The sequence below is a fragment of the Mugil cephalus genome, chromosome 19 (genome assembly GCF_022458985.1).
Source record: "Mugil cephalus isolate CIBA_MC_2020 chromosome 19, CIBA_Mcephalus_1.1, whole genome shotgun sequence".
NCBI lineage: Eukaryota > Metazoa > Chordata > Actinopteri > Mugiliformes > Mugilidae > Mugil > Mugil cephalus.
Genome location: NC_061788.1, coordinates 14,600,928 through 14,613,793, shown reverse-complemented (window position 1 = coordinate 14,613,793; position 12,866 = coordinate 14,600,928). Strand labels below are relative to the sequence as shown.

Sequence of the window (12,866 nt, the reverse complement as noted above, 5' to 3'; positions counted from 1 at the left end):
CTGCCATCCATAGAGCAGTCCTACTAGCACGGTTTAAACAATCAGCTTTATGTTCTCCACCTTCTCACGTGAGCCCAAAGAGGACTATGTGACAATAGAATAAGCATGACCCAGTTGTTGTGGTAATACACTGCAGTAAAACCAAGTGAGAGGTCAGTCATTAAATAACATAAAAAGAGCAAATACTTTTGGCCTTAATGTGCTTTACTGAAATGCTGGAATCACAAGCAGGACAGGACAAAGAGGATGCCTGCTGTAGGTGTGAAAAGAACGAGAACGACTGAGCAATGAGGGACTGTCCTAGTGTCTGACCTGATAAAGTAATGACAGACAGCTAGGGTGGAATTACCATCATAGTCTGGCATGTTTCCCCAGCAGAAGGCAGGAGCGTCTGTGCTGTAAATCTTTTACGAGAGAGAGAGAGGGAAGCCATATCTGGGACATTTAGAAAGCTTCAGGGAGCAGACACTGCAAAGGAATTTTCTAGAGCACACAAACAGACACGTTTTTCTGTGTTGGTGCTTCGACTGTAAAAAAAAAATGTACACAGGGAAAAAAAGGACAGTTCTTTAACATCAATCATGTTGGCCATCATTTTGTTTAAAATGAGGAGATTCTGATTACGGATGGATATTTGAAGTATTCCTGGGGCAGCTTGGTCCACCCATGTAATCATCTAGTCATTCCTCCCCCTTTGCTATACGATTAATTATAGAATACAGATGGGGTCGATTATCGTGCTTGAATTATAATTCCAACACCGAAGGCTTCGCATTGACTCAGGATTTAGTCAAAGATCTTAATCAGATTCAACTAATCTCACTTCCTGGACTAATTGCTGATTCATTCACCGGCAGTCATATATTATATTATATTATATTATATTAATATTTGTTGTTTTTGAGGAGGGGGTTTTTGCTTCATAAAAGAATAGTAGAGACAGAGAAGAAAGGTGGGCAAAGAGAATAAATAAACTGGTTAACCTTAGTTCAATGACAAAATAAAGTCATGAAAATGGCTCTATCATTACCATAATAATAATAAATATTACTATTATTCATTTGAACTGTACTGTATGTCAATGTATTTATAAGTTATTCTGTCATAGAGCTGTTGCAGCACAATATGACTAATTTTATGGGGTCAGATTCAGTCTTACTAAAGTGAACCAAAAAACAGGAAACTTGCATGTTGCCGTGTCCAGTGATGATACACTACTAGACTTCCTTTGGCATTTTGTACAAAGATAACTATGAGCTTATGCATCAGCCATAAAATTTTGCCCTTTGCTCACCTTACCAGTTACATTGGAGAACCTTATGAGTTCCTCTCCTGGTAGAGTGCACATGGTAATAACATGTGCCCACAGTCTGCCATTTTTGTTATCTGCAGAAACACAAGAGTACCTTGTATGTTTTCTAGATTTGTTTTAATTCTTACTGATACCTCATATAAATTCATAGAACCCTGGTTACATTTATAACCCTCGTTTCTCTGCCATGGACTCTTCAACACTGTAGATGGGATTGTGACACAGTTGTTGTTGTAATAAAACGAAGCGTTTTTTGAGAAGAAGAAAAAAAGAGCAAATACTATAGGCCTTTGTGTACTTGGCATCATCTAAAGACTTTCTTGCTTGGATGTTTTGTAAATTTTATTTCATTGATACCTGATACCATGTAAATTCACAGAACCTTAGTTACATTCATAACCACTTTTTTTCTGCCAGTTGCTCTACAACACTCCTTGCTAACGCACGTTACTGTCTCAGTCGCTCTTCAGATAAATATATAAAACTAATCACTGTAAATTTTGTCACTACCAGTGTTCTAGCAAAGGAGTGTTGCCAGAGAAAGCAGGTTTAAAACTCTGGGATACTGAAAACAGAGTAGCTTAATCAGCATTGTACAAACTGTGAGACATCACTTTAATACCTGAACTTACCTGACTGATATTTTCAGCGAGGACTCACTGTGCCTTTCCCTCTGTGGACCTCATCCTCCACAGCACGGCAGCTAGCTTGAGGGCGGCGGCGGTAATGGATTGTAGGAGGGCCTTCATCGACCCTGCCTCACATCCATTTACACACACACACACACACACACACACACACACACACACACACACACACACTAACGCACGACGTGCCCTGAGGAGAGGTCAGACTCAGCTAAGTTTGATTCATTATGGTCATTCTCGCTGCAGCCGCTGCCCATCACAGTCCAGAGGAGTACATTGATCGGCCATAATGACTATTTAACCTGGCACATACGTACTCACAACAGATGGCACCCTTAGCTAGAAGACACACAGAGAGACGCTGAGCTAAATCTGTCTATTAAGTAGAATTATTATTATAATATATTTAGAGGGTTGGGGAACTCAAACAAATACGGATGTTATGATTGTGAAACTATATGTAATGCTAAGGTTTACCCCACCATGTCTCAGTGGGTATGTTCCAAATGTAAAACATCTCCATGTGATGCATTAACATTACAGCATCATGAGCATTAGTTGTGATTTGTGTCTGCGCACTCAGTCTTTATGTATAATTTATATTCCCTTGCTATCACAGACGCTTCCATGTCAAAGCATCCAGCGGTTTATCATCGTATTATACAGTATATGCTGGAGGGCCGATCTAGAGTGCACATACTGCGTATGAAGACATGTTTTACGGCATGACGACTATTGCTGTCTGTGCAGAATGGCAGCACTTTACAGTCATGGTACATTTGCTGCAAATTAGTGTTCAGGTTCCAGTCTGGGGATTAAGCTTTTATATAGGCTGCATGTAACCTGGTACATGGAACATCGGGGTTATTTATGTGCCGTCGTACCCTGGTCGGTGCGCGTGCGTGGCATATCTAGGTTTCTCTGCTAAGTGGTTTCTGAGGACGTGTAGTTCAGGTGAACGACAACACACGTGCTCCGAAAGCCTCTGCAGTGAAAAAGGGTCCGTTGTTTACCTACGACCTTAGAGGCAGCGTTCGAAAAGTGCTGAACAAACACAGAACACGTCCATCTGAAAACATCGCCCTTGAAAAGTTCCCCGTTCCCCATCTGCGGGTCGGCCGACTTGTCTTTTAATAGCGCTTCATTAAAATTCATTAATTGCTTCCTTTCTCCTGGGCGCCAGCAGAATCAAAACTGGAACTGTCAGAAATTAGAGCGAGCGTCCTGCGCTCCAGATACACAACCCGTGATGACGCCACGCTGCTGCCGCCGCCGCAAACACCGACACACCCACCACCCGTCCGAACAGAGGCGACGCGGGAGAGAGCCACTTAAAGAAGTAGACGTAAATTTTATTTACTTGTTCTGTACATAAAGGGTCAATACCAGCAGAGGTGTTAACCATGAGAAATATTAACACATGTAAATGGTATAAGAAAAATAAAAGGCACAATTTTCAGTTCTTAAGTAAAAGACACGCTTTTCTAGAATATGAGAGAGAGCACAGTAATACTGTTAATGCCATTACAAAATAACTCAAGCATGAGGAAAGCAAGTTCACCTCAAGAAAGGAAATAACCGGGGCGTATTGCTTAATTAGTAAAATTCATTAAGCTCGACAAGGAAAGCCCGCTCCGGTCTGGTTCCGCAGACAGCAGCGGGGTTAAAATAAAGAGTGACCTTTATTGAATGAAATAAATGACATTAAGCAGCATTTGGCCAAGTTATACCATCTCCCTGGCCAAGAGGTCATGCACAGAGGCAACCAGCAGGCATTTTTCCCTTTTGTAAATGTCACCGTAGGTAATTCTGTTCAACAATATCACTCATTGCACAGAAAAAAAAGAGAAACTAATTGGCTTGAATCAATAGCTGACTACGACTGACCAAAAGAAAAAAGAAAAAAAAAAAAAGAGTAAAAAGAAAGGGATACTGCTAAATACTGAGTGAATGGCTGAGCAATGACATGAACAGAAAGCACTGAGAGGAGGAGAGATCGGTTTAGTTCTACAGCAGAAAGCTCGGGTTCTGCGCAGTTTCGCGCGACCGTTAATGAAATGGCAGCGGCGCAATGTAGCCAAGATTCTTTCCACTCCTTTTGAGTCTTGTTTGCATAAAAACAGACCAGAAATATTGTGCACGGACCAGATACTTGAGGAATAAAGCTGGTTTAAAAACCTACATGGACAGGAGTAACGTCACATTGAAGACATGTTAGAGATGGGATTGCATGCGCTGACAGTAAGACTCGTCTTACTCGGAAAAGGCATTGATGGGATTTCATTGGCTTGCTCAGACATTCATCTCTCCCTGACCTATGCCACCGATTTTCACATCAGTGGAAAAGGCTTCAAAGTTTTTAAGCTGGCCTTGTAGTCAGATCCTTGTGGGTGGGAAGTGCTGGCCGGGGCTACTGCCGTCGCTACTGCTTTTGTCTTTTGAAAAACCCGTTCGAAGCTTGGCGCGCCAATGCAAGAACAAGAAAGAAGTTTTAATATCTTTTTTTTTTTGTTTTTTTTTGTTTTTAGTACTTGGTGCTGTTAGCACTAGAAACCTGCTAATCTCTATGCAATGTCTTTTTTAGTTCAAAATAATGACAGGTACCAAGTGGACACGCAGGCTTTCCCTCCAACATACATCCTCTCCACATCACACACAAAAAAAAAACATTTTGTTCATGTGGCACAAAATAAGAAAAAAAAAAATAATTATCACATATGGCCGTGTCACGTCTTCTAAACACAAGATAAATAAGTCTCCTCAGCCAGCCAGGATGTAGAATAGATGGGACGATGGCACCCGCTACGTCGATTTACGGCCTAGCTCGTCCACAGACCCATCTCTTCCGCTCAATTCAGACGCATACCACACAAAAAAAAAATCTGTCACTCTCGTAGGCAAAGTGTGTGCGCGTGTGTGCTTGTGTACTGGTTAAGGTACGACAGTGACTTGATTGTTTGGAGACATAACATTTGACCGGCTGGTTAGCTTCTCGTTCGCCTCAGTGCTCTCCCAAGTCCGCAGGGATATTGCTCGTCCCTATATCATACGAAAAATCCTCACATCGACGACACAAACGCACACCGGAAGTCTCCGAGACTTCAAGCATGACAAATATTCTGAGAAAACAAAAAGACAATGTAATGTGGTAAATAACACACACACACACGCACACACATGCACCTATACAGACACACACATATACACACACACACACACTCACACTGATGCCCAGTGATCTGGAAATGAAAAGGACACTAATGCAAAAAAACAAACAAACAAAAAAAAAAACACTGCCCAGCCTGGAACCAAGACTTGGGGTAAAGGGGAACTGGGAGAAGGAGGGTCAGGTTTTGTCCAAAGCTGTAAACAGTCAGAAAGCCTTGCAACGGTTGGCAAACAACGGAGGGGTCGCTATCGTGGTACAGCCCCAAGCAGGCAAGCACATAACCGTGACACCGGCGGCTAAGGGTGGAGGCAGCCAGCAGATTCAGGTTCGGCGAGAGGCTCCGGTCCAACTCCGGGGTCAGTCACTCTCGTCCGGATTCTGGGGGTCTAAGATTTTGACGTGGGTGAAGGGGAAGAGACCCCTCCGTCCGTTCACCTCTCCCTCCCACTGGCCGCTGATGTTCATCCTCGTGACCTTGACGATGTCGCCGACCTGCGGAGGAGGAGGAGGAGGAGGAGAAGACGGCGTTAGGGCACGAGCGAACTACTTTCACAACAACACACACGACACGCGCAGGCTTTCAGTGCGCCATAAATAAGGATGACCTCAGTTCTTCAGCACGTCAGGCACACGCATAATAATAGGAGCGACACTTTTTCGTAGCCCGGAGGGAAAAGGCTGATGTTTATTTTAAAACCTGTTCTAAACAACTAACAACTCAGCTGTGAGGTTACACAACATCCAGGCTGATTTCCTCATCCGCGCTTTTTAAAACAAAACCCGAAATGTCAAAACATCTCCGCTTCGACACGCGCAGTTTAAAGAGAAGGCGGAGGAGCTGTCACTTAACGTGACCCCAATCTGTTAAAGCCACGTGTCCTTTATCGGGATTAGAAGGGAAAGTGATTGAAACTTCAGCGTGAGGGAACACGATTTGTAGCATTAACATGAACGAGGCTTCAAGGACGTCCAGTCCGAGGCATTATCTGTAACAATAATCCCTGATGCCACTCTGGAATGATGAGAATGCCATGTAGACGTAAAAAAAATAAATAAATTTAAAAAAAGCTTCCGTGTAATCCGCCTTTCGAAGGAATCACCACAGTCCAATCTGGCAAGATTTTCCCATTACAGCCTCATGAATGTTAAACTGCGCCTCAGTATATTTCAGGGATCTCATCTTCATTCAGAAAAGGCTCTTTGTCAGACAGGAGCAGCATTAAAAAGCAAGTAAGTTTCTGCAAAACAGCAAAGACCAAAAATAACGAGGACGTAACCTGGTTTAATTGGTGAATAAATAATGAGTCATAGCTTCTGCTTCTTGAACCCCAGAGGCCCCGAAATAGCCACAGCGCAAAACTAACCCGACGCATTCGGAGCCAAAAGACAGGCAGAGGAGACATGACGGGACGAGAAACGGTATGTGCTTCACAGCGAGCGCTAGACCAGTAAATCAAAAGTATCCGAGGTCCTTGAAAACGCTTTCGACTAGTTTTCAAACAAGACTTTTATCACTTACTCTGCTTGCTTCTTCATTTCAAACAAAGCGACCGTGAAACTGAATGCTGCATTTTGTCCTTAGTATCAATTTAATCAAGTGAGACGGTTTCTCTTTAGGCCTAACGTCTTGCAGCTCTATAGGACATTTCCAGAGCCGGAGCCAAGGCTGAATTCAGCTACTTAAACACAGTATACAATTAAGCAAAGCTTTGGTGAGCAAGCCAATGTCTCAAGCAGAGGTTTGTCAAAGCCCTGACAAATACAGGAGGTGCTGCAATGCACAAATGATTAATCCTGGTTACGACTTTTCCTTTTTACTTCTGTTTTAGGACAGGTGAACAGAAGCGAGGAACAAATGCCAGAAAAGCAGAAATTGCACCTGCCTCTAGTTGGTGGTTTACAGAGGACCACAGACACCATCTTGATTTCACAACTGAGAGAAAGAGCATCATGTTGAGGATGGTTCTAATTTAAATTTAACTAACGATCTCAGCCTGGCAAAAGTTGTGTCCACCTTTGAGAACCACTACTGACACGCGAGCAAGCGCCGCTCATGGCGGAGAGAAGGATGACAGAGAAGCATACGCAGAGTAAACATCAACACCAAAGACTTGGACACACATTGTCACTTGTTACTTGTGTCCAGTTCACACAAAGTGACACTGTGTGCTGGGTTAAAACTGGCCGCTGCCACAATTTGCAAATTTGCAGCAATTCGCAAAATATGATATGACGACAACTGGAATGAATCAGGGCAACGCAACACTAGACCAAAAACAAAAACAAGGCCCGTCACACTGCACACATGCAGTTATCCTGTGAATCCAGAAAGGTACATTCAGATTCAGGGTTTCTTGAAATTTACTTCCAAACTGAAATGCAGGATTCTTTCTAAACGGATGCCTGGCAGAAAACTGTGATCCAAGATCATATCCTGATTAATGCCCTGATTGGAAAAGCTACTACGAGATCTGAACAGTAGTTTTGTTCACTTGACCCAATATTCTGTATCTGATTTAGAGACTGATAAAAGGTTCAGGAGAACTGAGGACTTTCTGCAAGTGTAGAAGTGCAAGAACAAGCCTGAACTGATTGGTTGAAGTGTTCAAGTACGGGTGATCCGTCAGATCAAACCAAGTTACTGGTTGTAAAGAAAAATAACCAGAACTAATACTGAAACCAAAACTAGATATCATCAAGAGAATGACATCAAAACACGGTTTCATAAATACATGTCTCTGTGATAGGGCTGAGTGGTAAACTGGTTCATACCGGTATTTTTTCTGTTATGATATGAATTTTTAATATAACAGCATACTGGTGTGTTTGATTACACAGTGTTTCAGAGCGGACCATTTTTATTGTGGCGCTTCTTAAAATGCATGGCGAGGCGTGGTGAACGTGGAAAAGTCCGAAAATTTAGTGGAAGAACGAGAAGACCATGAAGACACGGATGAAGCCAAAACAGACACTGTGATGGTTGTTTAGGGTTCTTTTGCTTTTTTAAATAAATAAATAAATAAATAAAATCAGACATCAACCAAAAAAAAGACATTTTTTGCAAGTGTTGTGGGGCTAAAGTTGCAGTGCTAACACAGGGTTTTATTACTAGTGGGGATTCTACAGTATTTACTCATCATGAGAGTAAGATCTACTGCGTTAATTCCTCTCTCAACAAGTAGAAAACGTTGTCGACTTGTGCTTATGCATGAATAACCACCCAGCCCTACTCTGTGATGGAGGATGTACACAAATGAGGTGCCTGAAGCAGGGTTATAAATATTTTTTTTATATGCAGATGCGTTAAGTAAATCCCTACATTTGACTGCTTCACCGTGCGACCGGCGCGCTCAGAACAACGCAAATGTCCTACAACGTTACACTGCGGTTTCAGTTCTTGTGTGCGCTGCCCTTTTCCCCACTTTCCTCTGTCTCGTCTTTTCTCGCGGTGTGAGTCAAATGAACTTTCTTTCTATTAAATGGCAGCTACCGTCTCTTACTCAGTGCTGCTGCTGCTGCTGCCGCCGCCGCTGACAAAAGATGGGGTATGATGAAGGGCACAGACGCTGGAAAGCCAGTGTGTCTTGTTAACCCATTCGACTTGCGGCGGAGTGTCACTTTGAATAAGCTATTCAGTTATTAGCTGTCAAATGTGTCAAAAAGAAGAAGAAGAAGAAGGTGAGAGAGAAAGCAGAAAATACAGAACTGATGTTAGAAAGCACTGCCTAATCTTTCCCATGAATACCATTCACCAGGTTTGGTCATGTTTCAGATTTACAGCCCTTTTCTGAACAGTCACATGGACACAGTGCATTTTCGTAGCTGTCACTTGTGGCCTAGTTTACTTCCTGCAGTGGCCGACAAACTCAGTAACGTCAGTGAATGGCAGCAGGGCTAAGCTAACATGCCTTCCATTTTCATCTCTCCGTTTCTCTCGGGGGGGGGGGGGGGAATCGCTACAGCTCAATTTGCCATCAGAGCGGCGTGTTCCGGAGCCCCATTATATTCCTCAAGCGCGCACCGAGCATTACGCTGCATGTTTCAACAAGTTTGCAGCAGTCGGAGCAGATCTGTATTAGCCAGAGTGAGCCGCGGAGAAATGCAACGCAGCTGTGAAACGCTACCGGGTTGTGGTCAGAGATGCCGCCAGTTCAGCAGCTAGGTGGTTCGGGGGGGGGGGGGAGTGAAACGGAGCCAGCGTGAACTGGAGCTTCAGCCTCCCACCGGTGACAACAACACTGCGGTCGGTCTCACCACAGCGCCCACCTAACCTCAATTTACACGCATCTTGCTTTAATCATTTCCAGAAAAAACACACACTTAAAACGAAACGCAACGCCGACAAATGACCCCCCCCCCCCCCCCCCCCAACCCCGACACTGACGTCCAATCAGATAACATGCGGTCCGTTCACGTTCTGCCGATACTGACGAGAACCACCACCACCATCACCTTGCAGCCGAACGTCAGGGTCCAGAACAACGTGCTGAAGTGAACTAATTCAATAGAAATTAACAAAACACTCGTAGCCTGTGTCTGAGTTCTCCTGACGTAAAAAACGCAACAATACTCCTCTGTACACTAAAAAGTAAACAGCCATGACCGGGCTAACAGCGGGCAGCGAGCGACCAGAGCTGCTGCCATTTGGTTTGAAGTGCTCTGGTGTGACCACACCACAAGTCTTTAATGTTAGAAAATGGAGAGGAGATGCAAGTTATCTTATGACACTTTCACACGTTGAGCTAGCAAAAGGGCTGTGGTAACTGTGTAGGCAGGACTGGTGTTTTTCCCTCGCTGTCATTACCAGATACCGAGTACCACAACTATAGTGTGTAAACGCAAAGCATTACCAGGACTGAGAGAAATACTCCATTTTAAAAACGAAAAACGTTTCTAACGTTTCCATTTATTCTCAGTCGGGTGCCAATTTCCAAAAATAAAAAAAACAAATTGTGCTTTGAGCTTCTGATCCTTAGAGAGTTCTGACAGGAGGTGAACTCATCTGAATAAATGTCTAGTCACGGTTGAGCTGCGTTGCATTTATTTTAAGCACGTTGATAGAAACGTTGAGTCAAAGGATAAGGCAGCTCTCAGCTGAGCAGCCTGTGTTTAGTATACAAAGTGAGTTACCACGCACGGGGATTTACTGCAAAATGCTGCATTAGAAATCTGAGGTGCAGCTGAATTATTCTTATTTAATTGCGTGTGTATGTTTTACAAAATGGCCAGATTTAAACGTAACCTCCTGATGATCAGTCGTGTCCTGTGCGACCCCCTGAACAACCTGAGTCACACGAGAATAAGGAGGAGATGATGATAATAATAATAATAATAGAAAAGGAAACAGACACAGATAAAACAGGAGACAAAGTGAAATCCTATGTCACAATACCTCTAGAGCCAGAGCCGTCTTGTCATAGGCACAGGGAACTCGTTTCTGGATGGCCTTCGCCATGACAGGGCCGTTCTGTATGGACGGTAGAGGAGTGATGACCGCCCCGGGCGTTCCGGGGGGCAGCGGGGAAGGCGTCTGCGGCTGGGCGTAGGCGTGGACCAGGGCGTGGGAGGGCTCAGGGATGCCGTAGCTGTTGGAGTTGCGAGATCCGTGGGAAGGCTGGCCGGGGTGGGGCGAAGGTCGTACCAATTTCTCCACGTAGGGCACGGGGATCATCCCGACGCGTCCCTCTTTGCTCTTGGCGCTCCACCACTGCTCCTCCGGCTTCTCCAGGATGATGAGGATTTCTCCTTTCTTGAAGGGAAGGTCCTCGGCGTCGCTGCCGGTGAAGTCGTATAGAGTCCGCACGTACTCCAGGTTCTCGTCCGGGCCGACCGCGGGCTGGATGGGCCCGCCCACTGTGCTTGGATACCTGGAAAGATCATAAAGATGAGGCGATGGGGACACAAAATGTGGCTGTCAGTCAAAGTAGGCTAGTGTCACTAGTAACACAAAACAGCGATAGGTTACTTAGATTCTATTGGTCACATAATATGATCTAGATGTGCCTTTCCAGTGAATGCAAACTTGGGATGAAAAATTCCAAATATAAACGCTGTGCTCAAGTATGTAAATGCAATATCATGTTAGGGTTGGGCTTCCTACAAGTCCAGCATCTTGGCTGATGTTTATGTTCCCAATAACCTGGTGACTTAGCTCACAACACTTAAAAAAAAAAAAAAAAAAAAAAAAGCAGATGGATGGATGTGAGCGGCGATGGTGCCAGCGAGTCCCACAATCTCAAACTGGTTGCATTATGACATAACTGTCTGAAAGTGGGTTAGCTGCGATAAAAATAGACAGTCCGCCTAAATAATTGGTGCAGAGGTATTGGCTGACTTCCCTACCTGGGGGCCGGCTCTATGAGCGTGGTGGTGTCCAGGTAGTGGATTTTGTAGAAGTCCAGGAGGGCAGGGAGGTGATCAAACTCTTGGTCGCCTATCTTAAACCTCTTGCTGGGCAAAGAGTTGATGATATAGTGAGACACTTTGGAGTTTTCCGACACCGACAGCACGTAGTCGCCGGGACAGGTCGACGAGTCCCGGACCAGAAACATGCCGTGTCTCTGTCCTTGTAACCTGTTCTGTGCCTCTTGTCGCGACACGGGTCCAAAATACCAGGCGGACCGATCCGACGATTCAAACCGTGCAGTTGACATTTCTATTCAAAAATAAGTTAATATAAGTCTACGAATAAAAATTAGAAGAAAAAAAAAAGAAGAAACAGACTAGATAATAAGTTAAAAGAGGTGTATGTGTGGTTGGAATCGGCCAATCACAGCAAACTGGAGGGTTTGGAAGATGCAGGGCAGGGCATTCGAGTGATTTCTGCACAAACGCTGCAGGCTCCGATTCAATTTTTTTTTTCAAACCCCAAAAAAACAAAAACAACCTGACGTTTTCAGAAGCAGACTGCGACCGACTTCATCCAACTTTGGAGCATAATGTGGTTCCCGTGTTCAGCAGTCGGTGGCTGAGCAATGGTCGAGAACGACCAAAGTAGAAACAAAAAACAAGCTTACGAGTGTGAAAACATCGACCGAGGCCGAAGCAACAAATGATCAATGAAGCTTCCCCTTTTCGTTCCGCCTTCCGAGAAAACACCAGGCTTCTCTTCTAATAATTCATCTCCTCCAGTCACTGTCAGTTATGAGAACGGAAAAGGTGGCCTCGGCTTTACATCTGATAAATCCTCATGCCTGCACAAAAAGGCAGCCCGGTACTAACGGGTAGGAGAATAAATGATTAGTTTCTTGGTCTTACGGTAAGGCACACGTCATGGAAATGCGCTTCTGAGTCTCCTTTCTCGAGTCGGAGCAGACTTTTTGAGGCAACACAGCAAAAAAATGGCGGCCCGCAACACGTCTTCACACAGGAGATGATTTCAAGGCAGCGGCTCGTGTCCTGCGCGTGCATCTCAGGGTCTGGGACCGTGCGCTGGCGCTGTCGCGTGCATTCCCGGCCACTCACGAGGGATCCTGCCGCAAAGATTGTATGTGTTATACTTTCCCTTCTTTTTGCTCGTCCCCCCCTCACCCGAGCCACCAGAAGTGCGAGTACGAGACCGAAAAATGGCGACGGGAGGGCAGGTCCCGCTTTCTATCCGCACGTCACTGACGCCCGGAGGGGGAGGAGGAGGAAGGGAGTAGGCGGGTGACGAGGACCCGGACAGCCCCTCAGCGCCGTGCTGAGAGCTAGGTGTCAGTCATGTTTCCACCGTGCAGCTACAGAACATGATGACAGG

At 44.8% G+C, this 12,866-nt stretch overlaps 1 protein-coding gene across 1 annotated transcript; it reads right to left on the bottom strand.

Moving 5' to 3' along the window:
- Positions 1-3,290: 3,290 nt before the first annotated feature.
- crkl (v-crk avian sarcoma virus CT10 oncogene homolog-like) lies at positions 3,291-12,866 on the bottom strand. The gene is made up of 3 exons (XM_047569913.1): positions 11,471-12,866; positions 10,521-10,995; positions 3,291-5,620 (listed from the first exon to the last, which is right to left on the bottom strand). Exons 1-3 carry the CDS (start codon positions 11,779-11,781, stop codon positions 5,486-5,488), a joined length of 921 nt encoding a protein of 306 aa, XP_047425869.1. The 5' UTR covers positions 11,782-12,866; the 3' UTR covers positions 3,291-5,485.